General features: G+C 41.9%; 1 protein-coding gene across 3 annotated transcripts in view; it reads right to left on the reverse strand.

Moving 5' to 3' along the window:
- CD47 (CD47 molecule) overlaps positions 1-27655 on the reverse strand; it is an 83712-nt gene that overhangs the window by 52505 nt on the left and 3552 nt on the right. For all 3 annotated transcript variants that reach the window (XM_081951455.1, XM_081951457.1, XM_081951456.1), the window contains exon 2: positions 17939-18292. In XM_081951455.1, the coding sequence (XP_081807581.1) occupies positions 17939-18292 (354 nt within the window). The remainder of the gene's footprint in view (positions 1-17938; positions 18293-27655) is intronic.

The following is a 27655-nucleotide window of genomic DNA, read 5'->3' on the forward strand; positions in this document are numbered from 1 at the left end:
CTGTATGAAAAAAGCACAATGGAAGATGTCCTTCATGGTGGTGTTTAAATGAAGTATGGAAAGACAAAGAGGCTGTACACCTTGGGCAATGGAGCAGGATATTTTCAACTCTCCCCTACCATCTCCTACATGTTAAATAAAAATATAACACATTAAATTCTTAACACTCAATATTTCACTGAAATGTATTTATTTAGGTAAAGGTAAAGGTTTCCCTCGCACATGCATGCTAGTCGTTCCCAACTCTAGGAGGTGGTGTTCATCTCTGTTTCAAAGCCGAAGAGCCAGCACTGTCCGAAGACTTCTCCGTGGTCAAGTGGCCAGCATGACTAAATGCCAAAGGTGCATGGAACGGTGTTACCTTTCCATCAAAGGTGGTGCCTATTTTTCTCCTTGCATTTTTACATGCTTTCAAACTGCTAGGTTGGCAGAAGCTGGGACCAGTAATGGGAGCTCACTCCGTTACTCAGTGCTAGGGATTCGAATCGCTGAACTGCCGACCTTTCTGATCGACAAGCTAAGCATCTTAGTCACTGAACCACCAAATGTATTCATTTAATCCTAAAATACCCGTGCTGCTCCATTCCAGACTAGCCATTTATTTCTGCTTCAGAAACAATTTAATTTGTTTCAATTTACATCAGAACTGATATTTTTTTTAAAAAAATTCCCTGCAGAGTACCATGTTTTGTATTACTAAAGCAAAAACGAATGAAAAAACAATTAGAAGACTCAAACAAGGACCCAATCTCTTGCCTCTCTCAAGATTAGCAACTATCAGATCTAAACAGGTGGTCTCTGATTGGAATGAATCAAGAAACCCACAGAGGAATAAAAAAAATCCTATCCACATGAAAAAATTATTCCTGGGATAATACTATGTTACACTACAGATGATTGCAGAAAAGCGGTTTAAGAACAGTCATCTGAGTTCGCTTTCTCGCTTTCCTTTCCCTTTTAAGCCTTTTTCCTCTTTTCTGCCTCATCTTTTACCTTGCAAGCCTTCAGGCAGAGAATGTCGTCTTCTTCTTTTTTTACTGACTTTATGTAAGCTCTCTTGGAGCCTTTTGAGCTGAAGAAGATATAAATACTTTAAACCAGGGGTAAGTGCAATCTGTGCTCTTAATCTAATTTCAAATTTCTGGCCTACTGCACAGAATAGGGAGAATATATTAGGAAAAGAGGGTCAAAAATCAAGATGGGAATGTTGTGTTCAGCAGAGATTCTCAAAGTCTGTTGAGAATACCTATACTAATATAATATACATACTGATATATATTTACTGATCAGCATATGGTTTATTTGCAAGCCTGGAATATTGTTGTTCTTTAAACTACTAACTTTATTTTTACGGTATTACGTCTCATAGGACACACTTGAAAGTCTTTTCAACAATAGCATGAATTCCATTTTAGCATTTAGAATTCCATTTTAACATTTCATGTCTTTTGCTTGCCTGAACCTGTTCTTCACCAAATCATGAAACAGATTCCTTGTCCCGAAAAAAATACTTTTGATTTGGCTAATGTGAATTCCTAGCATTCACATCCAGCAAAGTCCCCCCAAACAGTCTTTCAAGGGTAAATTGCAAATACAGACATTATCAGTCCTTGGATAGTTGCCAGGCTGATAGCTTCCAGGCACAACTCTGCACAATGAAATACTTGGCAAGGAGCCTCTGTGAGGCACAGACTCAGATAAGCAAATATTCACACTAATAAACGAACTAAGTCTCTCCTGCAAACACCACTCCCTTTTTGCTCCTATCTGTTTCCTATGGGAGGCATCATTTAGCATCCACTTGTGCCTTTACTCCCGAATCGATCACTGTTCCTTAACTGTTCCCTTTCCCTGACAGCTCTGAGCATGCACACATCTGGGAGCAGGTTCCAGCTGTTCTTCTGCCCCATTTATCTCCGACTCTAAAGGTAGCTGATAACTGTCAGATGGCCCTGGCCCCTCCTCTGCCTCCAATGCAGAGCACTCCTCAGAGCCTTCCCCACACTGCAGGACTGGCCCAAGTTTCTCCCCAACCTCCTCACTGTCCAAATCTGCCACCAGCTCTGCTGACCGCTAGAGGGCCACAACAGAACCACAGACTATATAGGAAGCAAGAAAGGACTTTGGGAAGAGCTAGCTTTCAAATGCGTAGGTGTTTCTAAATGTCTGAAGCATCCTGTGGCCAACCTGCTTCTTACCTTTTCAAATGTTGGTAGAAGAGGCCAAAGACTGAACCAGACACACAGTAACACGGATGAAGTTTTATAAATGAAAACTTATTTGCATTGGACCCAGAATCTGCTGCATCAGCCCATTCATTAGCAAGAAGGCCAGAAAATGCAGATATTCTGATAACTGCCAAAGGAGAGGGCAAGATGAGAGATTCCATTAGTTGGCAATAAGAGCCTCATGTTTAATAAGACTGCCAGCAGAAGCGAAGAATTTCCACTGTTTCCATAATTGTTCAAAATCATGTACAACCTCAAACATAGATCTAGCATCAGTATATATACTGGCCCTGCAATCTTCAGCAATTTTACAAGGCCTATTAAAAGCAAAGATGTCTGCAAATTAGACAGCCAACTGGCTACATCAAAGTTCTCCCCATACTTTAAAAATTGCTGAAAAGTGATTAGCTGCACCCTTTAATTCAGGCAATAAAAAGACCATAGGGCCGCGCGTGCCAAAAGACGTGGAGAGGGGATCCCGGCCGTCGCTTAGTAGAGCAGAGCTGTGGTCGGGGTTTCCCTCCCTCCCTGCCGGAGTGGGCTTCTTGCGTGGCCCTCGCCCTCCAGCCCATGGCTCATCTGCAGTCCGAAGGGCTTGGCTGGCTCGGGCACTTCAGAAAAGCAGCGGCAGCGGCAGCCACAAGGGGAAGGGCAGGAGCAGCCAGCCGGTCCCTGCAACCACTCCCACACCAGCCAGAAGCGGCACTGTGATAGCCGCCAGGGCTTCCCTCCCTCCCACCCAAGTGGGCTTCTTGCACGGCTCCAGGCTGCGCCTCTGATGAGGATCCGCGTCCAGAGTGCTGCCGCTTCCAGCGGGATATATTCTGCCAGGCCTGTTAGATATTAGAATATATCGTGGCAAGTCTCCCCTCTGGTCCGCTGCTACAGCGGGAAACAGGTATCATTCTGATTGGTCGAGGGGCGTACCCGATCCCTATAAAAGGGGAACCCTCCGACCACAGAGCAAGCTGGATCACTACTACTACTAATAAAGAGCTGTTAAGTCACTTCGTGTCCGCAGTCTGTCTCTCGTTGCACAGATCTAACATTGGCGACGAAGGTGGGATTGAGAGACAGATAGAACGAAGAACGCTACCTTCAGAATCTCCGGATTTGATCCAGCCCAGGAATTCGGCAGAAATTCCGGCAGCCATCTCAGGTCACCGCAGCGCGGCAAATTCAAGCAAAGAAGATGGCGATGCACGCTCCCCCCGCTCCATTCGACCCAGCGAACGACGAATGGGAAGCCTTCATGATTCGTTTCGAGTGTTTCCTCGAAGCGAACGAATACACGGGAATCACCGACGCCAGGAAGAAAAACATCTTCCTCGGCTACTGCGGAAAAGAAGTTTTCAACACGGCAAGAGACCTCACCGCGCCTACTCCAATACAGGCAGTATCGTGGACGGCGTTGCAACAGGCACTGCAAACTCATTACGCGCCAAAACCTTCCCGCCATGTCTGCCGCAAGGAATTCAACACGAGGAACCAGAAGGCGGGAGAATCCATCAATCAATATGTTGCAGCCCTACGAAAAGCAGCAACTCACTGCGAGTTCAGGGATCTGGACGAGCACATCTTAGCGCAGCTCATCTGTGGGTTAAGAGACATTTCACTACAAAAGAAGCTGTTGGCAAACCCGAATTTAACCTTACAGATAGCACTAAATGAAGCAAGAGCGTCAGAGTCAGCAGAGAAATCATCGGTGACCATACAACGAGGGGCCAACGTAAATCAGCCAGCACCAAGGCAAACCAGAGTACACTACGAGGACACAAGCCCCGACTACGAGAATCCCGAGTTCGAGGACAGTCACCTGATGCAGAGCAGTCACTTGAGGCCTGGGGGGAGACCCGGATTCCGTTTGCCGCCCTGCGCAAGCTGTGGAGGGAATCACCCCAGGTCTACTTGTAGGTTCAGGAACGTTGTTTGTTCGCACTGCAACAAACTTGGGCACATCGCACGAGTGTGCCGGAGCGGAGTCCCTGCCTCACGGCAGCCACCCATGTACCGCCAACAGAAGCCCAACCCAGGGGCTTGGCGAAATCAAAAAGGGCGCCCAGAGAGAAATCCACAAGTGTTTACCCAGAGAGAAAATTTCCAAAGAGCTGAACGAGCGTATCCCCAGAGAGATTACTCACAAGGAGCTGAGCGAGCGTATCCCCAGAGAGAATACACACAAAGAGCTGAAAGAGCGTTCTATCAAGACGCTCAACGAGAGTATTTTCAGGATGTAGACGATGAGATAGAGTTGACCCAGAGAGAGGAGTTGCGAACGTATCTCACCACAATACATCAGGTCCGCCCTAAGCCGCCAAAAAGGCTGAGAGTCACAGTCCTCTTGGAGGGCTCACCTTGCGAGCTAGAAGTTGACACAGGATCGACCCTGACGATTATTTCATGGGCATCCATGAAACAGGCTATCCCTAGCCTCAGAAAGAGCCAACTACGCGCTCCATACGTCCTGCTACGAGACTACCAGGGGAACCAAGTCCCCATCGTGGGCCAAGGCACATTCCAAATCCGTTTCAAGGACATCGAAGCCCAGCTGCCCGTGACCATCGCCAGCGCGCCATTACAGAACCTTCTGGGGCTTGATTGGTTTGAAGCCCTGGGGTTAGAAGTCACCGGAATCAACGCCGTGAGAAACAGCAGCGCTGAACAGATTTTTAAGGAGTTCGAGGATGTGTTCAGCCCCGGTCTTGGTAAGTATGTAGGTAAACCAATATCATTCAATTTAGACCCCAAAGTGGCGCCAATCCGACTTAAACCGAGACGAGTGCCTTTTGCACTCCGCCCAAAAATAGATAAGGAAATAGATAAGTTAGTGGAGCAAGGAATCCTTGAGCCGGTGGATCACGCGCGCTGGGAAACACCCATCGTGACCCCAGTCAAACCAGACGGATCAGTCCGCATCTGCGCGGACTATAAATGCACAATTAATGTCGCGCTACAACAGAGCGCATATCCTGTGCCTGTAGTACAGCACTTATTGCACTCGTTGGGGCCAGGAAAGGTATTTGCTAAGTTAGACATGACACAAGCTTACCAGCAACTGCCAGTTGATAGCGCCACAGCGGAGGCCCAAACTATAGTGACGCATAGAGGAGCATTCAAATGCAACCGGCTACAATTCGGTGTGAGTATTGCCCCAGGATTGTTCCAGAGCGTCATGGAACGACTTTTGCAAGGGATACCGGGAGTCGTCCCCTATTTTGACGACATCTTGGTGTCCGCTGCAAACGAGGAGCAATTAAATAAAAGAGTCAGAACTGTTTTGGCCAGAATCAGAGAAAAGGGTCTCCGCCTCAAAAAGGAAAAATGCCAAATTAACGTGCCTAGCGTAGAATTCCTGGGTTATAGAATCGATGGTCAGGGAATACACCCCACTTCAAAGAAAATTAAGGCGATCCAGGACGCCCCCACACCACGAAATCAGACCGAGTTGCAGGCCTTCCTCGGACTACTTAACTTCTACAGCGTTTTTCTGAGGCAGAAGGCGACCGTTGCTGAGCCACTACACCGTCTACTCCAGAGGAACGCACCATGGAAATGGGGACGATCCGAAGCTGCAGCTTTCGCCGGGGTAAAGCGCCTGCTCACCACTGACTCACTGCTTGTCCAATACAGCCAGACCCTACCGCTGGTATTGACCTGTGACGCATCACCCTTCGGAGTTGGAGCAGTCCTCAGCCACAGGATGCCCGACGGAAAAGAAGCGCCCATCGCCTTCTACTCCAGAACTCTTTCATCGGCCGAAAGGAATTACAGCCAAATGGACAGGGAAGCACTGGCTGCTGTAGCTGGAGTAAAACGTTTCCACGAATACCTCTACGGCTGCGATTTTGAGCTAATTACAGATCACAAACCGTTGTTGGGACTTTTGGCGGGAAACCGCCCCACTCCGGTCTCCCTTTCTCCACGCATGACCAGGTGGACTGCTTTCCTGGCTGCGTACTCATACAAATTGATTCATCGACCGGGCTCCACTCTCGGACACGCAGACGCACTCAGCCGTTGCCCATTACCTGACATTCTGCCAGACCCCACTCCAGAAGTACCGGTATTGCTCATTGACTGTTTGGACTCTGGACCGGTTTCTTCATACAATGTTGCAAGGTTCTCCTCTAAAGACAATTTAATAAAGCAAGTTCAAACTTGGGTTTGGAGGGGGTGGCCGAAGGGAAACGTGGGCCCGGAATTCAAAGTGTTTTGGTCAAAACGGGACGAACTCTCAGTGTTGCAAGGTTGTTTATTGTGGGGGGGATCGAGTTGTTATTCCGTATGTTTTACGTAGGAATGTATTAGATGCTTTACATGTGGGTCATCCGGGGATTGTTAGGATGAAGGCGTTAGCAAGAAGTTACGTTTGGTGGCCAAACATGGACAAAGAAATAGAGGAGTGGGTGGCCACTTGCGACCCATGCCAGGAATCGAGACCAGCACCCCCGGAAGCGCCCGCCACAGAATGGGAGAAACCTAAAGCACCCTGGTCGCGAATACACATCGACTTCGCAGGGCCATTCCAAGGTCAGACTTTCCTTATAGTTGTGGATGCATACTCAAAATGGCTAGATGTAGTCCTAATGACTTCAACCACGGCAGAGGCAGTCATTAAGGTTCTACGGCGACTTTTCGCCACCCATGGCCTGCCCGACCTCCTGGTCTCTGATAACGGGCCCCAGTTCACGGCCATGCAATTTGAGACATATCTAGCAGGTCAGGGAATTCGGCACGCCCTCGTCGCGCCATTCCATCCGGCATCAAATGGACAGGCGGAGAGAATGGTACGATTCGCAAAAGAGGCCCTCGCTAGGATGGGTCCAGGTGATTGGCAAACACGCATTGATCATTACCTTTTAATTCAGCATATCACCCCAAGTGCAACGACGGGTAGGAGCCCCGCTGAACTACTCATGGGCCGCCGTCTACGGTCTCACCTGGACCGTCTTCACCCAAATTACTCTGCCACAGCTCCCCCAGACTCCACAAGCAAAATTCGGTCTTTTAGCATAGGGGATTCAGTATACGCCCACAACTATGCAGGGGGAACATTGTGGATGCCGGCAAAGGTCATTGGCATCACGGGTCCACGATCGTATCTGCTGGAACTGGAAGATGGGCGGAACTGGAAAAGGCACATCGATCAACTTCGGGGTCGCCTAGCACACTCAGACCTTCGAAACGAAGACAAGAGTTTCGCGCGGCAGCAAAGTGTGTGTGTGCATGTGTGTAATGGGGGTCTGGCTGGGACCGATCAGCTGAGAGGCTGGCGAAGAAGCGGCGCTCGGAGGAAGAAGGCAGAGATGCTGGCTGGCATTCACTTCCCTTACTTTTTGCCGCCACTGCCCTGGCAGGAAGGCGCATTACCACCCCCTCCCTGCTGGTTGCAGGCCAGGCCCTGTCTGCCCTGCTTAGCTGAAAGTGGCGAGGGAGCAAGCCGCGATGAGCAGGAAGGGAAATGAGCGCCGGCCACACACACACACACACACACACAAACGCCACTTGTTGCCGTGCAAGGTGAGCGCTGCTGGGGAGAAATCAGGGGGGGAGGGGGGAGAAGACCATCCCTAGCAGAAGATTGTTTTCTTCTCCCCCTCCCAGATTTCTACCCAGCAGCGCTGGTCTCGCGCGGCAACAAGCGGTGTGTGTGTCTGTGTGTGTGTGTGTGTGTAACAGGGGCTGGATGGGACCGATCACCTGAGAGGCTGGCAAAGAAGTCTTCCCCACTGCCACGAAAAGGCAGGGATAGTGGCCAGCGCTCATTTCCCTTCCTGCTCATCGCGGCTTGCTCCCTTGCCACTTTCAGCTAAGCAGGGCAGGCGGGGCCTGGGCTGCAACCAGCAGGGAGGGGGTGGTAATGCTCCGTCCTGCCGGGGCGGCGGCGGCAAAAAGTAAGTGAAGCGAATGCCAGCCAGCATCTCTGCCTTCTTCCTCCGAGCGCCGCTTCTTTGCCAGCCTCTCAGCTGATCGGTCCCAGCCAGACCCCCCCCCCGTTACACACACGCACATGCACACTTTGCTGCCGCGTGAGGCGAGCGCTGCCAGGGAGAGATCAGGGGGAGGCGAGGGGGGGCGAAGGCATCCCTAGCAGAAGTTTGTGTTCTTCTCCCCCTCCTGCTGATTTCTCCCCGGCAGCGCTAGTCTCGCGCCGGGGCAAGCAAGGCGGCTCTCAAAGAGAATGAAACGGGTGCAGCGCTCTTCCAACAGCAGAGGAAGGAAGAGGAGCCGGGCTTCAGGAAAGCCCCCTTGGAAAGGACAATAAACGGCCCCAAAGAATCTGTTTCTGCTTCCAGAGGACATCTAGAAGGGCGGGGGAGGCCATTTTTTCCTTCCCCAGGAAAGCCTCCGGAGCATGGGGGAGGGGGTGCATGCACTGTGTGTGTGTGTGTGTGTCGCGTGCGCATGCGCAGTTGGGTGGGGAATTGAGTGGGCACGCGGGGGGGTGCAGTAGCGAGCGTGCACGCAATTCTGGCACGCCGTAGAAAAAAGGTTCGCAATCACTGCCATAGGTCCTCAGCAAAAACTCTCACCTTACTGAGAGAAAGCCTTTCAGAAAGCCTTTTCTTGTTTCATTCTCCCAGTCTTTTTTCTTTTCCTGATAATCAAACAGTTGGGTAAACATTCAAAGAGTGTGTGTGCACACTGCCTGTCTTGAGTGGTAAAAGAGAATGGGTGAAAAGGGGCAGGAAGAAGGGAAGTGTATAAAAGAAGCTGAATTGTTTTTGGAGGTTTGACTTAACCATCTCTTCTTTCTCAATGTATTGTAGTTTTAAATTAGCATGTTTGCCTATTGTTTTTCAATTGGGAATGGCCTTTTTGGTTGCGACCCTGAGGATATTTTTTCAGATAAATAAGTTTTTGAACTTATAAGTTTTCTCCTTCGTGCACCTTTCGTTTAATAAATTAAAAATCAATATAAGTTCATTGCAGCTATTTATGTACAGATTCATGTTTCAATGTTTCTATCATTTGGTTGACTATGCTAAGTTTATGTGAGTTGTTTATATTGTATCATAAACAAAGTTTAATGATTAATAAAGTTGCGACAAGAAGCTTTAAACTTTCATCTTGGTAACTGGAAATTTGCACATGCTCAGCTATTATAATAGGGATTTTCTAATTGCCCCTCCCCCCAACCCATGGACGATTAAACCTTTTAAACCTGTGAAACCTCCTAAGAGGGATTTACTGCATACAATTGGATTTAATTTTGTTTTATTCTTGTGGGAGATATACTTAATTTTTTAAATTCATGTTCTCACTAAGAAGAAGCAATGGATTCTCCCAATGGATTCTTCCAGTGGTCACAGGAATATTTCTTTCAGACCCCACATTTGTAGAGATCCTCTTTTTTATATGGTAGTCATGAGATTCCAGCAAAGAGGAAGATAACACAAGAAAAGATTTCATCTCAGGAAACATTTTCAGTGTGCTCTTTCTCCCTACAAACGTCTGACATAGAGAAATCTTAATATTTACTGTTTTACCTTGTAATACATTCCTTCCTTCCCCAGCCTAGATGGGTGGAAAAGAGGGATACAATTTCAGGTTTGTATTTATTCATGGGATAAAATAATTTTAAAGTGGGTTTTAATTATTTTATTTGGGCTTAAAAATAATTGAGATTTTGATTATTCTTGAGAAAACACGTAACAACCTTACTTTGGATCAATTATATATGCTCTCTACTCAACAGATTCTAATTGGTAAAGTTTAGGCTAGGATGGGATTCTTGCTCTATTCTTTATTTCATTAAGAAGATTTACCCCAAATATAATTTCTAAAAACTTTAACATGTATTCCACCCCCCCCACCGCCCGCGAACAGTATGTCTGTTCTATATGAATGTGTTTCTACTCTCCTTTTCTTTTGCTTCCTCTATGTACGCCTATAGTAAAGGTAAAGTTTCCCCTCACACATATGTGCTAGTCGTTCCCAACTCTACGGGACAAAGCTCATCTCCATTTCAAAGCTGAAGAGCCAGCACTGTCCAAAGACGTCTCTGTGGTCATGTAAATGGCGAAGGCACACAGAACGCTGTTACCTTCCCACCAAAGGTGGTCCCTATTTCTCTACTTACATTTTTTTACGTGCTTTCGAACTGCTAGGTTGGCAGAAGATGGGACAAGTAACGGGAGCTCACTCCGTGAAGCGGCGCTAGGGATTCGAACTGCTGAACTGCCAACCTTTCTGATCGACAAGCTCAGTGTCTTAGCCATTGAGCCACAGCGTCCCTTTTCTATGTATGCCTATGGATAGGCAAATAATGAGTTGGATTGCATATTTCCACTTCTGAGTCAAAGGGCCAAAGAGGGAGGGGAAAAAAAGGATTACAATGGAGAGTCAATGGCAGCCAATTGCTTTTCCCATAGAAATACATTGGACTGTTGATCATTTCCAAAGTTAATATTTAGTTGGGTTCTTCCACCACATTGCTTCTGTTTTCAGAGAGTAATCCTGCTGACAGGCAGTGACCCAAGCTGTTTAAATTTTTTTATAACGTTCGGCTCTGGCTTCAGTGATTGTTTTACTTAAATCCTACTGGTAAGTCGTGCTGGAAATAGATAATAATGAATTGTTGATTTTTAAATTTAGTGATTATTTATTGATTTAAAAGATTTGTTTATGGGAAACTATGATATGCACTATGGGAGGTTGGAAAAGGTAACAGTTATGTCTGTAACTCTACAAAGAAGTTTGGAAATCAATTCTTCAGATATCTTTCTTTTTCTTCTTTTTTGTTATTCTTCAGTTTTACCTTTTGCATTTTTTCTTTTTCTATTTTTCTTCTATGTTTCATTAGTTTTTGTAATCTTTGCAAAATATTGTAATAAAATTATTTTAAAATACTGTTCACTCCTGTTTTAGATAAATAAATGTATTTCTCAATCATACAATTGATATATAGGTGTGGATTGACATGTAAATGCTTATAAGTAGCATTTACCATGCATATATAGAAAGAATAGGAATCTATTTTTTCTAAAGGTGAACTGGTAATGCAAAATTAAATACATCACTACATTTGCTATATTTGCCATTATAAATTGCTTTCCTTGCAGAAATTAGAGGTTTTCGAAATCAACTCCAAGTTATCATTATTTGATCATTCTTGAAATAGAACAATTATGGCATCAAGAAATACCATTATCACTTCTCTTTTACGAACCATAAAATGTGCTTTGTTTCCTTTGTGAGCACATTTTAAAAAGCTAAACCATTTCAGGAAAAGTGGCAGATATTAAACATTTAAATCAATTTGCTTTATATATTATAGGAACGTGGTGGTTTCCATTACCACTACAAACATATTAAAATATACATGTTAATTATCTAATTATCTGGATTCCTAATCTTTAACTTTAAATTGAATCATCTGTGATCAATATATAATGCATTCTTTGATGAAAATGCCCACTGAATTAACTTCAAAAACTTATTTGTTACTATTTGAATATATTGTGTCCCATCTGACTATGGGGTGGAAAGAATTTAAAAGTTTCAAATTATGAAACTTAAATTTAAGTGTTAGAAGTTATTTTTAACAATATTTTTTATTGAAGTTTTAAAATATAAAGGTTAAAAAAACTAATACAAATTAAAAGAAATATAAAAAAGAAAAATTACAAAGTGCAGAAAGGAAAAAGGGGAGGGAAATCTTTAATATTTCAATTCCAAATCTCCTTATCCCATATTTCATCTTTTGTCTTTTAGCAAACAATAGTATGGTCATATAAATTTAGCAAAACTCCATTAAGAACTACCACAATTTTAAACAAGTAAAACAAACATAGTTCTGACCTAGGCTTCCTGAGACAGTATAAATCACAATCTTAGTCCCCCAAACCCTCTTTTATTTAGACGGCTGTGACTTATGGTCATTCACAGCCTATAATGATTCACAAACAGCCTGTGAAGATTCCGACAGATGTTGCCACAATCTTTCAGGGTAATGTTGATAAGCACCCACCTTTATCTCCCTTGAAACGCTGCCAGAGACCATAACTGTGGATAATTAGTTTTGCAAGGCCAAACGTAGCACAGAGTCAAACAGAACTTCTCAGAGCTTGAACCGACCATATGAACTAATTGCATCCTGCAAAGGCTCACGTCCCTTTGCTCCTCTTTTATGTTTTATGGGAGGGGCCAATAATCTCCAAGCCTTACTCCTGAGTTGCCTTTTTTCCTTAATTGTTCTTGCCTTCTCTCACATTGTGTGCTCTGCGTATGCACACACTGGGAATAGGCTCACACTGTTCTTCTGCCTCGCTGATGTCAGACTCCGGAGGCTCCGGAGAGCCCTCGTCTGAGCCTTCCCCAGACTCCAGAACTGGTCTATGTTCCTCCCCAACCTCCTCACTGTCCGACTCTGCTGTCAGCTCCGATGACGTCTCTGTGGTCTTATGGCTGGCATGACTAAGTGGTGAAGGCTCATGGAACACTGTTACCATCCCACCAAAGGTGGTTCCTATTTTTCTACTTGCATTTTTACATGCTGTCTAAATGCTAGGTGGGCAGAAGCTGAAACAGGTAACAGGAGCTCACTAGGGAGTCGAACCTCTGAACTGCTGACCTTCTGATCAACAAGCTTAGCGTCTTAGCCACTGAGCCACCACGTCCCCGGTATAATGTTAATTATCATCAATACATTGCTGATACTCAGTTACACATCTTTATACATCTCTCCCCTGAGCTGCCAGAGTTATACTCTTGGGAATTCTCTATCGGTGTCTGGAAACTCTGGTTTGGAGTGGGAAGAACAGGCTTAAACAATAGCAAAAGCAAGTGGCTTTGAGCTCTCGGGACCCCAGATCTGAGAAATTTTCCAGTTTCTCTCCTTAATGACTAGCACTCCTGCAAACAGAATTGTGTGCACACCTGGGGACTTCCTGGATTTAGGCTCCTGTTAAGGAACAGTCAAAAAGATTTTTGAGCAAATTCATCTTACATGCAACTTTGTTTTCTTGGATCAAGGGGTACTGCTCATGTTCACTTATGCTCTGTTACTTCCTGTACTAGAAACAAGCTTCAATGGGAAAACCCTAGCTGCATTTATGTGTGTGTGAAGAGCGGAAGCTGGTGCTGGACCTGGCCGAATGTGAGGCAATGCAGCAGTGAGACTGGCAGAGGAGTCTGGAAGAGCGGACTCCTCTGGGCATCACTAGTCAGCTGGTGTAAGCTACTTCACCTCCTGTGGTGCACCAAGGATAGGTATGCAAGTGCTGAACTGAATGAACTAACAATTAAGGCTGCCAGGACTGCATTGTGTCCAGCATTTGTAGATTTCCATGACACTGCATGCCATATGCTAAATAAAATAATATTTTGTCCTATCATCTCTTGATCCTGGAATCTAAGTTAAAGTTATTTTCACATCACCCTACATTTTAGTATCTATTCAATGTATGTTTTTAGCAGATTCCAGATATCCTAGGTCTGAAAAAGTTAGCATATTATTTAAGTATATTTCTTAGCACTGATTTTGAGTGCTATATTCATGTAGTATGAATTCCCTATTCACATAATATGAAATAACAACAACAACAACAACAACAACAACAACAATAATAATAATAATAATAATAATACTTATTCATTAAACTTGAAACTCAGTCAACTGAACACTGAAAAATGCATCACAAATACCATTGACTGGTGCTAATGGTTGATACGGATTGCTGCCAGGGTCCTATCAGCCAAGTACCTTCTTAAAATATGCAATGTTCTGATTAGGGCAGTTTTTTGCAGTTCCGCTGGTGTTACTGCACGAAGCTGCAATTTGTTGATGTATCTTATAAAATTCTTGGACATGGTACCAAGTGCCCTGATGACAATGGGTGTTACGGTTACATGTTTAATCCATAATCGGGTAGTTTCGATGGCCAGGTTGTGAAATAATAATAATAAAAATAATAATAATAATAATTATTATTATTATTACTACTACTACTACTACTACTACTACTACTATTACTATTGCTATATTTGATAACATTCAGATTTCTTCCCAGAGGAGTTCACCCCTCACAAAATAACTTTTACACAAAATGATGAACACATTATCTAATGTCCAGAATTATTAAAATGTTACTATATCATTTTTATAATTATGCATTCATATTTCTAAATGCTACAACATTCGGTAGAAAATCAAATTAAATAAAAATAAAGATGTTCACAATCATGTAATTTTATAAGACTGCACATTTTAATCACAGGTGGGTTCTAGCTGGTGTTACTGCTGGTTCGCTCATGTGCGAACTTCACGCATGCGTGCGCGCTGGATGCATGCTGCGTGCGCATGCACATTCAATGGAAATTGAAAAAGACGATGGCAATGACCAATGAACCAGTTCGGGGTGTGGCCAGCCATGGTCACTGCCAGTTCTGCGACCCGGGTGGGCATATCACTACCAGTTTGGCCAAACTGGGCCAAACCGGTAGGAACCCACCTCTGATTTTAATCTAATAATGCAGATACAACCATAGTTTGAATAAGTGAAAGAAAGTCAAAAATCTAAGTTTTGCTCTTATCAATTTATTCATCCATAAAACTTATTTTTCTGTGTCCTGATTTTCAGATAGGCAAAAGGAAGCGACACAGCATGCATTAAAATCTCAAAAGACTTGAGGAAGTTCAAGCTTTGCAGAAATATAAAAGGACTTTTAAAATAAACTGGAATAAACAGCCAGCAGCTGCTGAAACACTTGCTTTATTCCTTAAAACTCCATAAAAATCATATTTTTCAGTTTTAGAAAAAGTAAGGGGGGAGAGAGAGAGAAAGAATTAAGGAATTTATTTCAAGTTCATTTAAATATCTCTAAAAACCAAAGATGAAACATACTTTAAGTTGCTCCCGGCTGCAAGATAATTACCTGCTTCCTTTTCCATTGAAGGTGAAAGTAGACACTAGTTTGATTTAAAGTTGACTCTTAGTGACAACGTGGAACTATTCACGTAATTTTTTTGACAAATATTCTGAAGCACTGTAGTTTTTGGCTGCTTTCAATAGGATGTTTTATAATCTTTAGATTCCATCCTATAGCCCAAGAATTAATGATAATCCTTCACCTAAATAATTTGACCATCTTAAAATTCTGGAAACTAAGTCATCTAGGTGCTGACGCCTGCTTTAAGCCTCAAATTCCAACTAGAGTTGGTTAATTAAAAAAATTAATATAATGAATGTAGATGGGAAAAAATCTTGTTGGCCTGTTATCAGAAAAAGAACTGGAACAGGAACTGAGCGCAAAGGAAGTTTTGCTTTCTTAACCCCCTTATAGTGTAATCTGCAGTTACCATCCTTAATATAATTGTTTCTCTTAGGACTGGAGGAATATACTATCACTTCTACATATATATAACCTTCTAAATATTATATGCAATTTATTAATCTCAAAAAGACTTACTTATCATATTTTGTATAATATGTGATTTCCTTCCTTGGACATGCAAATAGATAAATCACAAGTGCACTCAAAAAGATTAGAAATGGTTTTAAGAAACATCCAGCTGTAGGTCATTTATTTCTGGCCTTAGATACAGTTAGGATTAGATTCTAACATTAAGATCATTTAAGGTGTTCCTTAACACAGATTGTACCGCATGTAAATTAGATAATATTCCAACATTATGCTAAAATCATATAATGACAAAGAGTCAAAAGTTAGCTAAAAGATGAAAAGACTAAATGGAGCAAATGGATGATCAGATAAAGAAACAAATTTATGAACAAAGAGCTTTTATTTCTTATGATTATTAATCATAATTGGTGGACTGGTTCTCTCAAAAGTTAGCCTAACCATTTTCTTACCTATTCCAATGATAATTACACTATTGTGCAGAATTGCATTTGATCATATAATTAAGTATCATTAGTTACCATTTCCCTTCATTCTGATTCTTCTCTACTCATTCAATGTATTCCAATCTTTTAAGAAAAATACATGTCTCTACATATTTTCTTCATGTAATAATACTTATTTTTAAAATAACTAACTTTATTACTCTCAGAAATATTGATTTGCTTGGGAAATACATTGAAAATATTGTTCAGTTTCAAACCTGCAAAATTTTGTCATTCAATTCAGTTCTTCTCCTTTCGGTCTTTTAAGGTGCACATTCATCCTGTATGTCCAACGTACTATATCCAATACAATACTTCCTGGAGTAATTTCATCTTACCTTTATCTTTAAAGAACTGAACCTCATTCATTCTTTCAATTATGTGTATACCTCTTCTACAACCATTTCACCTTTAGGCCCAGAGTAAAGGTGAGTAACTTTTACTCTGAGTAACTGAAAACAATATCTGGAGAATATTGTGTCTATGATGGGTTTGATCTTCATCTCCCTAATCCCGGTTGAATATTTTTATCAGAGTTTTCTATAGAGAAGAATTTGTATTTGCTGGGCATTTTAATTGGCTTTTCTTTGCATTTCTGAAGTATGGCTACAAAATTATATGGCTGAGAATAACAGCATGGCATTTAACCACACTATTTTCCCCATCCAACAGATTGACCAGTACTTCAACATTTACCAAAAAGTTTTCTTCCTAAGTAAATAAAGAAATAATCCTATTGACTTGTGGGGGGAAATGCTTTTTTAATCTTATTGGAAAATGGCATGGGATAGTCTTAGCTAACAATTAGATTTTACGTCTATTTTCAAGCCTTCGTGGCGTGAAATGAAATGCCTTCACAATAGCCACTGTTCAGCTAAAGTTTTCATGGTTCTTTACAGTTCCAAAGGGGCTCAGGACAGCTAAAATTTGGCAAACCAAATACTTGAAGATGGAGAAGTGGAGAAACCTTATATGAGAGTACTCTAATATCAATTATTTGCTAATGATTCATTTCCAGTCAATTTTCCACTCTGAACAAATCTCCAAGGAGAGAAGATCATTTCAGAACCAACCAATCTATATTTTTGGGTTAGAGTTTTTGTTCACCACTGTTAGTTTACCTGTTTATATTAAATGCAACTCTTCATTCCATTGATCTATTATTAGACAACATGACTCAGGCCACGGAAAGTAGAAGATTAAGCCTGCAAAGTCAGACTTTTCAAGCAGAGTGTAGTGATGTCCTCTGAAAGGACAGGATAAAGGCAGTGCATATGCACAAAACAGTCTGCATGCCCTTCCTTTACAGCAAAAAGTCCTTCCTTTAGCAACATTATTTGGCGCTGCAAGGAAGACAAGAAGTTTCACTCTTAACAGTTCAACAGCTTCTCAAGCCACCTTCTCCTTGCCCTCTCTCACAGCCATAGGAACACATACAGGAGGGCAATGAAAACTAGGTATTTCTCAAAAACCACCTGAAAAGTAAATTGCATTCTGCTGTGAAACCACCAAATTTCAACTACCTAAGTGGAAATTTTTAGATTCTTTAATTCACATTTATTTCCCTGTCCTACTCATGGATATGGAGTGGTAGAAATTCTGAGATTTGAAAGAGAGAGAAAAATCACCTTACTCTGCCTATTTTATATACTTCTCATATTACTTGATACAAACAGGCTTCAGGGAAATGGATATTATGATTGATAAACCCAAATTAGGACAAGCTATATTAAGCCAAGCCTAACATCTGTATTCTTCTGATGATCGCACGATCTTCTCCAACATCTGAATAGTTAATGGATAGATTTTAAAAACCAAAGTTTCAATGGATTCCAAAGAAAATCTAAACAAGTAACTTACATGAATTCGCTATCAGTTCAAATCTTGTTTTTCCTTCTCTGTTTCCTTCTGTTACTTCACAAGTATAATTTCCGAGAAGAGCCTGCTTTGTCGATATATTAAGTGAAGCAATGCCGTAGGGTAGCATTGAGCGGTTGAGAAAAGTTGCAGTATTGAAACTACTGTTTTTGGTAATGTTATTATCACCACCATCATAAATGAAAAAATGATTTCCTTGATATTGCCATGACAGAAACATTGACCTGCTGTCATTCTGTTTCAGATTAGTTACCACACAAGGGAGGATGACATGGGGTCCATTGCAGTAGTTTATTTCAAGAAATGAGATACTCGCAAAGGACAACTGGGCTGAACCTAAAAGAAAGAGAAATAAAAATATTAATGTTTGTGTTTTAAGGAGGAAATGTGGCTAATGCAGGAGTACATGCATTTTATCTTAGCGCAGTGCTTCTCAATTATTTTCTGTCATGCCCCCCCTAGGAAGAAGAAAACATTTCACGCCCCCCGCCATAGAGGGACTACTCCCCGTAATCAGACTCACATAAGTTCTTATCCGTAAAATGCAAGCTAGCCAACAACGCATTCCCCCTTCCCTTCTAGTCAGCTTCTCCCAGCCGGCGCTCGGGGACTCGGCTCTGGATCCCACCCCTGCCTCCGCACCATTCAGCCGGAGCTCCCTGAACCTAGAAGCGGAACCTCTTCTGCAGATGAGCTGTAAAAAGCAGATTACGAGGATTCAATCCTGCCCGATGGGGGCGGGAAAAGACTGTCAGGACAAAAGGCACGTCAAGTGCCACTGTGATCGTCCTCGCCGCCCCCATCGGGAATTGACTGCAGACTCAGACTTCCTACCCAGTCCACATGCTGGCTTCGCGGCACTTCCAAAGGCGCCACCGCGCCACGTGCCTCACAAGCAGGACAGGGTATCCATCGACCCTTCAGAGGCTGTGCAAGGACCCGGTGATCGATCCGGAGCCGGCGGCCTGTCCCTTCCCCTTTCTTTTCTTCCCAGCTGCGCTGCGGCAGTCGCTGGACGGTGGTGGTGGAAGCCCTCCCAGCCAGCTGCTGCACGCCCCCCTTTATGGAGCCTCGCGCCCCCCCTGGGGGGCGCCCCCCACTATTTGAGAAGCACTGTCTTAGCGGAAGATGAGCCAAGAAGTCTTTTGCTGTAAGAGGCCATTCTCAAAGCTTGAATCTTTGCTTTATCTCAGCATAGTTTTTGAGAGCTCAACAATCCATCTGCTCCCACTTTGGTGAAGGAACCAATTAGAAGGCGAAATTGTCAAATAGAAAATGAATTTAAGAGTTTTAAAAGGAAGGGAAGATGCTGCAAGCAGAAAGGATAGTTTTCTTCTCTTTCATCAAACCCTATCTTTGAACACATCAACTACAAGCCATAGGAGACATTTGCTTCCAGTTTGACTAAAGAAGCTTCCCTTCCCTTAAGTTTCCTTCTTAAGCTTTTTTTAAAGGAGGAATTTGTTGACAGTGAGAACAATTAATCAATGAAACAGCTTGCCTCCAAGAGTTGTGGGTGAGAAGAAATTCCTCCATTGCTGAACGTTTTCAAACAAAGATTGGACAACCATTTGCCTGGAATGGAATAAGGACCCCTCCCTCCAAGGCCCCTATGACCTTGTTAGCAGTCCTATGAGTCTATGATTCCCCCCACCCTTTTGCCTCTCTTCTCCCTTTCCTATGCAATCTTCTCTTTCCTCTCCTTTCCCATTGATAGATATAGAACAATTAATCACCATTAGTTGACCTTCAGGCAGAGATAGAAATGATTCACTGTATGAAAAACATTTCTGAGCTTCAGAAAAGAAACAAAAGATTAATCCTGGTTTGGTTCTTGAAAAAGAACAAACGGGAATATAATCTAGATGTATACAAATTGGATTGCCAGAGTGATAAAAATATAGCATGCATATGTACAGTTGGGTGCATGTATGAATAAGTCATTGTCCCCAAGGGAAGGAAACGGCAGCTCCATGCAACAGGCAGAAGATGATCTGTACCTCACTGTGACAATAACACCCAAATGTGAGAAACTGACGATCTCCAGTTAGAGGGTAGAAGACTATCAGTCTCCTGGTGGCAAAGACTTATTCAGAGGGCTTGAAAGTGACAGCCCTCAATCGGAGTCCAGAAGATCATTAGTTCCTTGAGAGTAGAAAGCTGGTAGTCAGCACTTCTTGGCACCTTAAGAAGTGGGCAGAGGGCAGAATGTCCACATATAACCTGAGCCTTTTAAGGCTTTTCGGGGCTGTATTGGGCAATGTTACAAAATCTGAATGTTTTTAAAATCTTTTTTCTTAAAATGCTAAAGCAAAAAATATAAGGCCCCTGGCATACCTGTTCCCAATTTGTTTTATAAAAAGAAAAGAAAAATTTCAGCCCATCAAATTTTAATAGAGCAGTTCTAGACCTTTGGTTACATGCAAAGTACCTCTTGCCCATTCCTGTTGAAGTGTTTGTAACAGAAAAAGAAGAGTGTTCTGTACAAATATATTAAACATGATTTAAGAACAAATCAAGGAATGTTATGCTATTTATTTTAAAAAGGTTAAACCTGCCTTTAGTCAAAAATATGCTTAAGTAAATTATTTACAGGTCAGGGAATGGCAGAGTAAGACAATGGCTGGGTGAGAAGCCCAGGCCAAAAGAGCCTCTCCACACAATGAAAGAACAAGAGAGCATCCACTTATGCTTCAGACAGCTTCTCCTTGGAACCCAGAGTCGGAGAGATGGGAATAAGAGAAAAGTCAATAAACTCACACCTGCAGGTCTGTAAGGAAACTAGGTCCCCTAAAATCTCACTTTCTTAAGCATGTTTGGATTATAGCTACTTTACAGCTAAAAAAGATCTCTGGGACACCAGAAAAACAAAAGCACTCTTTATTCCAGATTAAAGATTAAAGAAAAGGTTGTAAAATGGGGCAAAACTCATTTAACAAGTGGCTCACTTAGCAACATAAATTTTGGGCTCAATTGTAGTCGTAAGTTGAGGACTACCTACTTTGAAAAGTTATTTTAGCTTTAACTAAAGAAGGCTTACAATAGGCTTATTTGAACTTTGGGGGCTACATAAGATTAAGCATTTGATTACTCTATTCAGGCTCCAAATTGAGATTGGTACAAAGTGGGATAGGTGTCAAATGGTTGTTATATACAACTGCTAACAAGCTAATGTCATATTATTCTACATGAAAATGGGGGAGAATATTTCATAAAAGAAAAGTACTGGGAGTTCAAACAAGGAAGTGTCCTTTGGTTGGAAGAGCCAATGAAAAAGAGAGCAGGAATAATTCTGCCAAAGGATGGATTGAGTAAAATGCCCTCAGAGGTAGCTAGATTTGTCAAAACAGGGACTATTCAACAGCATGACTGTCAGTCTTACAGTTAGATGCAAAACTTTAGGCACCCCTGGTCAAACTGTACACTTCAATGAATCCTTAAGTGAATAGAAGCTGACACAACCCCTACATAATACAAAATGAAGATAATTCACTCTTACAAAGCAGGGTGAGGGTATAAACAATTTTCTAAAGACTTCTGGCTACCAATTTCAGCTGTGACAAACAGAGTTAAGAAATGGAAGTTATACTGAACTGTTGAAATCAAGACAAGAGAAGATCTGGAAAATCAAGAGAAATCTTCACTAAAGCTACCTGAAATCTAGTTAGATCTACAAAGCAGAATCAATACAATACAATACAATACAATACAATAGTAGAGTTGGAAGGGACCTTGGAGGTCTTCTAGTCCAACCCCCTGCCTAGGCAGGAAATCCTATACCATTTCAGACAAATAGCTATCCAACATCTTCTTAAAGACTTCCAGTGTTGGGGCATTCACAACTTCTGGAGGCAAGCTGTTCCACTGATTAATTGTTCTCACTGTCAGGAAATTTCTCCTCAGTTCTAAGTTGCTTCTCTCCTTGATTAGTTTCCACCCATTGCTTCTTGTTCTACCCTCAGGTGCTTTGGAGAATAGTTTGACTCCCTCTTCTTTGTGGCAACCTCTGAGATATTGGAACAATGCTATCATGTCTCCCCTAGTCCTTCTTTCTCTTAAGCTAAACATACCCAGTTCCTGCAACCGTTCTTCATATGTTTTAGTCTCCAGTCCCCTAATCATCTTTGTTGCTCTTCTCTGCACTCTTTCTAGAGTCAACTCTGCACTCTTTCTAGAATCCACAGATCACGTCAACAACCTGCTCAAAAGTGTAATTGCATTGTAGTATATGTCTGTAGATACACAGTACAATACTGCCTATACACAATGAACTGCATGAGAGAATCTCAGTCTTTCCCTCTCCCTCTCTCTCTCCATCTCTGACCTCATTACAGAAGTTGTTTAAAATATGGAAAAGAAAACTTCAATAAGTCTGAAATAATTTTATCTGATTAAATTCAAATTGAAATGTTTGCCCACATCAAATAAGTTTGAAGAAAACACCATCTTGCCAATTGAAAGAACTACCAAGGAGAATCGCATCAACTCTGGAAGGCCAAGCTACTATATATAAATAGAAAGCAAACCTTACCCCCATTAGCAGTGATGGTGTTACCTAGTTAGGTAGTCTGCAAGCATACAACCCAGCTCAGAAAGCATCAAGAACTCAACAAAAGTTCTATTATGCTTTGGGGTTGTGTGACATCTAGTGTCAAGGAAATGTGCTGGTAAAAGGAAGAAATACATTCATCTCGGTATCAATATATCCTAGAAGTCCTTCAGGCAGGGAAGATACTGAAAAAAGGTTGACTATTTCAACAAGACAAAAATGTGAAACACATCTCCGAATCAATTGTGAAATAGGAAGGAGAGATAAAAGATTTTTGGATGTCCTTCACAGTTCTCGCAGTTGAATACTATTGAAAAATCTGGAGAGAAATATCAAACGTACAGCATAATCAAATAGAAGAACATTTCTGAACTAGAAAGTTCTCCAAGGAAGAATGGACAAAAAACCCCAAAAGCAAGAATAGAAGGATTCTTCTTTCACTACGGATATTGTTTGAAATCCATTAATTGTGCCAATGAAGAGTTGGAATTTAGTAAGTGAAAAAATGTCCAATATTCTGCACCTGCCATTTTACTTTTTCTTATCTGTAAACAACTGCACATAAATAGGAAGTACCGGTATATATTCATATTTGCATAGAGACGTCATGCTTAATCTTGTACCATATAGAGGTTATGTCAGCTTCTATTAATTTAGGGATTGACTGGAATAAGCATTTCAAAGAAGGATATCTAAACTTTTGCATACAACTATATCTTTTGTTTGTTTGAGCTGAGTTGGAATGATACTTCTTTACATTTTCTTGTTGTCTGGCTTGAGGTTTTTTCTTTCTTTCTTAGTATTCATAGATCTGTGTTTAGGTAGGAAGCAGATTCTTCTTTAAATATCCAAATCACCCTCATCCATCCTTTTCCTAATACTTTCTTTCACTGGGATTCTTATATTGTGGTAAAGTGATATTAGATGTTCATTTGTTGGCCAAGCATCACGACGATTAAGTCACTCGTAATATTAAGCTTTAAACCATTCGTTCCAAACTGAATAGCTGAATGTGCATGTCTTAATTCGTAAACTAAAAAAAAAAAACCTCAATTTAGCAGAATATTGAAATCCAGTTTTTGTCTGTATTATATAGAGCACAACAACTGTCCTCCTTCTTTGTTACTCTTCTGCCATATTGTTCTGTATATTTACAGTGATGAGAGACAGTTTGTGAATGTTTGTGGCCTGCAAAATTCAATATTGTATTGAATGCCAAGGGCAAGTTTGTTAGACAAACAATCCTGGAAAGAGTAACAGTGGCACCACGTTTCTCCATTTATACACACTCTGCTAGCTGATAGAGCATTTTCTTTGGCAATGATTTTGTAGGCTTTTTCAGCAAATTGAAATTCAGGACCTTTTTTCTGAGCTCCACAGAAATATTTTTGATTGGGGCATGAATTATTTTTGATAGAAGTACACATCCAGAAACCCATGTTGTGCATAGTAGATTGCAATGGTAGAAACCAATATGTTTTGTTTTATTTAATAAGAGAGGGTTCTCCAAACCACAGATACAGTATGTCAGAACATCTGTAAGTAGTTCTCAACTGATGACCATAGTAACATTTGAACAATTATAATTGTAATTACCGTGTTTCCCCGAAACTATGACATGTCCTGATAATAAGGCCATTGCCATATTTTTCCTGTGGGCAAAAATATACGCCCTCTCCCAATAATAAGCCCCCTGGACAACCTCTCCCTCCAGCCAGGCAGAGTACCACTCGCCAACCTAGCAATATCCCGAAGGCGCCAAGCCGCAGAAGCCGGGTGGGAGGAGGGCCAAAGGCCCTCACATTGCTTGCCGCCTTTGGGATATGGCGTTGTGTCTTTGGTGAGCGGCGCGGTGCCTAGCTGGAGCGGGGGGGTTGTAAATATGGGTGAGTTAACAAATGCCCAAAATGCAGTATATGACTGCAGGGGTGGGGTGGGCAGGTCAGTTTCTGGAATCTCACAACTTTGTTGTAATCAGATTTTTCAGGATCCATCATAACTTCAAAAGGTCACTAAGCAATCAGTCATAAATTGAAGGCTACCTGTATCTCAACTGATCTCTTGCTGATTATCCCTGGGTTTTACATACCTTTTCTAATAATAACATAGTGAAAGTTGGTTCAGTTTCAATACGGAGATGGAATAATACATTGCTTGGGACATTGTTTACTTTAACAAGAATATCTTTATGTATATGACTTTATGATGTTTGTATCACCTTGCAGGTCACACTACTACACAATAGTTTACCATTATTTTCCTCCATGCTATATTAACTTGCTCTTTAGGGCTAATTTTTTAATACCCTTCTCCCAAATACTGCTTGGGTTTTATCAAAAATGTCAGAAAAAAGTGTCTTTTTAATTCAATGCAGTTTAAAAAGGTGGGTAAATATGGGTATGTGATCAAGAGTGTTCATATCACACTTATACTAGAAAATAAATTCACTTTCTAGGTATTTTATACCAGTTCTTCACTTCAAGGAATCACCACATAACTTCTCAATTCAGACACAAAAACTCATCAACGTAATAATTAACTTTTCAAGCTATTAAGTTGTAATTGTGTCCTGGCACTGTACACATTTAAAATTCACGTCCCAAACTTCCTTCATAGTTCATAGGAGGGAATGGAGATTTTGCAGTATCATTCCCCTGCCACGCCCACCAAGCCACACCATACCACCAAGCCACGCCCACAGAAACTGTAGTAAAAAAAATTAATTTCACCACTGCTCCTGACTCATGTTTCTCTATTGAAACAACTGACTAATTTCCTATTTCGATATCTCGTTCTTATAAAAAGTTCCCGAAACTCTGACCTTTGGACTGGCTGATAAACTGACTTAGAGGTTGGACCTTTAGCTTGGATTTTTATTTTTCTGTGTGCTCCCGTTAAAAATGAAACTGCTCAGGCAAGCTTTCTTTCCAAAAGACTCTGTTTTGATATAAATCCCTTTATTTAGTACTGTTTATCTACCCAGCCTAAATACTAAATTGCTATTAGCAATAGCACTAGCACTTAAGACTTATATACCGCCTTACAGCCCTCTCTAAGCTGTTTACAGAGTCAGCATATTGTCCCCAACAATTTGGGTCCTCATTTTACCCACCTTGGAAGGATGGAAGACTAAGTCAACCTTCAGCCTGGTGAGATTTGAACTGCCAAATTGCAGTCAGCTGGCACTCAGTAGAAGTAGCCTGCAATACTGCACTCTAACCACTGTGCCACCATGGCTCATTATCACTAACAAAGGTGTCTGAAAGTTTAAAACCTAAAACAGGCCCCTGGAATCCATTCAACTAAAATACAAGAGAACCATGTCTCATGCTTTCCCTATAATGACATTTCTCCAGCAGCAGTTAAATTGTGCTCCGGTAAAGGGAGAATGAGAAATTATTGGCTGAAATAAGTCTACAAGCATGTTTTAAGATCAGTTTATCCTAGATGAGAAATTCATCTGTTCTTGGAAGAGGCAAATAACCGCTGATTTAGCTAACGAGGACTCTCACCTCAACTTCTGCTTATGATAGCAACAGAAAAAGAATGGCTGAAGGCAAGAAAAGAGTATCCAACTCAGATCTGCTAGCCGATAAAACCAGTTCCTCACATTGCTGCTACTTTACTTTCATTGACACGCTATATGCCACTCCCAAATACCTCTACAATGTCCTCCGTGCCTAACAAGGAAGGGCATTCACCCTGGCAATAGTTGATATCCTACCTTCGCAAACAATAGAGGCCCAGTTTAACAATATCCCTTTTCAAAAATGCATTTGCATCTATGCACAGTGCATCTTTTTTCTAAGCTACCCGTATCATTGTTTGCAATTAGAATTAATGACCACACAGATTAGCTGATGCTTCAAATGGCTTCCCTCTGAAACTGTGCTTTTTCCACTAAGGGATGAGTCCGGGGCAATCACCACAAAGATCATAAAATTCAGCACTATTGAAATTAGAAGGCAATAAGTTTAGCTTGGAGCCCAATTGTAGGTATTTGACTGACCCTTCACAGGTAGTCCTCGACGTACAACCACAATTGAGCCTCAAAATTCTGTTGTTAAGTGGGACGTGTGTTGTGAATTTTTCCCCATTTTATGACATTTCTTGCATAGTGAATCACTGCGGTTATAAGTTAGTAACCCGATCGTTAAAAGTGAATCTGGTTTCCCCATTGACTTTTTTTGTCAGGTCACAAAAAGTGACCACATGATCCCGGGACCCAGCAATCGTCATAAATATGAACCAATTGTCAAACATCTAAATTATGATCATGGGGATGCTTCAAAAGTTATAACTATGAAAAATTGTCATAAGTCACTTTTTTCAGTGCTGTTGTAACTTTGGTTACTAAATGAACTGTTCTAAGTTGCAAGTTGAGGACTACTTGTATGAAGTCAAGCTGGGGTGAAGTATGGTATATAGGTGGTCCTCAGCTTATGACTGGTCACTCAGTGACTGTTTGAAATTATGATGGACTTCCCAGAACGACCTAGTTCCGACGTTCCAAGGTCTGCCTCCCCAAGGTCACATGACCACATCTTAAGCACTTGGCAATCGGCCCACCCTTACAGCTGTTTGCAGCGTCCCATGATCATGTGATTGTAAATTCATATTTTTGCTGAAAAATGGCATTTACTACGTTCTTTGGCAAAACTGCCCCATAGCCAAACAATCAGTTTGCTTAACAACTGTGGCATTCACTTCACCACCACCACAAAAAAGATCATAAATTAAGTCAGTTACATGACTTAATGTGTCACACTTTATGACCTCAGGACTTACAGCCATAATGGGCAGGCTCCATATATCATAGGGCTTAATAATGTGTAAATGACATGAATGGCCAGAAAACATGATTTTCAAATTTGCAGACAATACCTTAAAGCAGGGGTTTCAATCTCGACCACTGCGGACCGGGATAGCAGAATCAGGGTTTTGTTTGCCCTTGAGAGGCTGGGGTGGGCATGGCCTGGTTGTTGCAGCCAATTGGGTGGACACGGCCAGGGTGGGCCAGGGCCCAGGCGGCAAGGGCTGGGCCTATCACAGGCCTGATCTGGCCTAAGGCCACGTATTTGACATGTCCGCCTTAAAGGATACGACCAAGGTTCAAGAAAAGTTTGACAAGCTGAAAAATTAGGTCCCAA

The sequence above is a fragment of the Natrix helvetica genome (assembly GCF_964273705.1).
Source record: "Natrix helvetica genome assembly, chromosome: 4".
Lineage (NCBI taxonomy): Eukaryota > Metazoa > Chordata > Lepidosauria > Squamata > Natricidae > Natrix > Natrix helvetica.